Source organism: Sycon ciliatum, chromosome 1, assembly GCF_964019385.1.
Source record: "Sycon ciliatum chromosome 1, ocSycCili1.1, whole genome shotgun sequence".
NCBI lineage: Eukaryota > Metazoa > Porifera > Calcarea > Leucosolenida > Sycettidae > Sycon > Sycon ciliatum.
In genome coordinates, this window is record NC_088643.1 from 67,471,909 (window position 1) to 67,473,611 (window position 1,703).

Genomic DNA, 1,703 nt, shown 5'->3' on the forward strand with positions numbered 1-1,703 from the left:
TCACTGAATTCTACAATGTTACAGTCAGTCTCGGAATGAGAACTAAGTAAAAGAAAGTAAAGGGTGTGGATTAAAGGAAAAAATAGTCAAAATGATACAAGAGACTCATAAAAATATTTTAAAAATATGAATCATTGAATTCTAATCATGTACATGTACATAATATATCCTACTACGAAGTCAACAAACAATAGAACACGGTTGTTTGCAGATAGGAGTATGAAAACCAAGCCGCATTGAAACCAGATGAATAGTGATGTAGGGTTCATCAAGTGGCTATGACAGCTGCCAGAGTCATTGCGTGGAGGAGGCATGCAGCTTAGCTCATTGTGCCAAAGACAGGGTTGTGGCGTGCAATGCTGGGGCCCTGCTCGTCGTACTGTGCCTTGGTGTGGCACACCTGGTAGAACTCTGGTGTACTGGCCAGCATGGAGCCACCGAACCAGACAGCATAGCGCTGCATGTGGTGAGTGATGACGTTGACATCGATGGGCTTGGGCTTGATGCGGCCGGAGCTCAGCTCCGCAGAAAGCTTGATTCTGGCATCTACGACACGCTTGACGTCACGTCCCAGACGACGACCAAAGTCCTTGAACATGGTTGAGCCACCGCTCAGAACAATGTTCTTGTAGAGAGGACGACGTACATCAATGGGGGTGCTCTGGATGACTACATCCACGGTTTCTGAAATCGGTGTGGTGAAGTCAGGGTTGCAGAACTCTGGGTGGAAGAACACTTCAGGTCCCAAGAAGCGCTCATAACCGACATCAATCTCCCAGTCCTTCTTGGTGACTGGGTGTTTGCTGCCATACTTCTTGAACCATTTTGAAGGGTCAGCGTCGTACTTGTTGAATTCCTTGGCAACGTCAGGACAAATGTAACCGAAACGTTCCTTGATAGCCTTGGCAGTCTCAAGAGATTGCTCAGGTGGAATGCCAGTCTCTCGGTCTCTGAGGATTTGCTGCACAAAGTATGTGATATCTCTACCAGCAATTGGGATGTGCTTGATGGAGCTACCAATGACGTAGCCCTCAGCTACAGGAATAACGTGAGTAACACCATCACCAGAGTCAATGACTGTTCCTGTCAGGGTACGCTCTCCTACTTGACGAGATGTCCACGATGCAGCCAAAGCCAGCACGGCCTGGACGGCAATGTACAGTCCGGGAACGTTGAAAGATTCGAACATGATCTCGGCTGTGTACTCCCTGTTTTCTGGGGAGTTCAGTGGAGGCTCAGTCAAAAGAAAGTAGTGATCCTCAGGCTCAGCTCTCAGATATTTGAAGATGCACTGCTCGTAAAACCGTTCCATCAAATCCCAGTCCTCCACAACACCATGACGAATAGGGTATTTGATGGCGTATCCAGTGGCGGACTCTCCTTCGTCACCGATGTAAAAGTCCAGGTCGTCAATGCCCTTGGTGACACGTTGCTGTGACTTATCGCCCACGCCAGCCTTCTCCTTGATGGCGATGCCACTGGGGAAAATAAATTGCGGTTCCGTGTTTCCGGCATAGCCCATCTTCGTGTACCCAGTACCGCAGTCCACGACTGCTGCTGGCAATCTTGCCGCCATGGTGAAAGCACACGGAACAGCACCAAACCAAAAAAGTGCAATTGACGGAAGCCCTCTTCCTCCTGTGAACAAAACACTCTCCGTAAGTACTGTTGTCGTGTCGGTCTGGTCGGTTGCGCTCTCGAAA

General features: G+C 48.9%; 1 protein-coding gene across 1 annotated transcript; it reads right to left on the reverse strand.

The window, feature by feature from the left end:
• LOC135805025 (actin-related protein 3-like) lies at positions 1-1,703 on the reverse strand. The gene has a single exon (XM_065319014.1). The coding sequence runs from the start codon at positions 1,574-1,576 to the stop codon at positions 320-322; it is 1,257 nt and encodes a 418-aa protein (XP_065175086.1). The 5' UTR covers positions 1,577-1,703; the 3' UTR covers positions 1-319.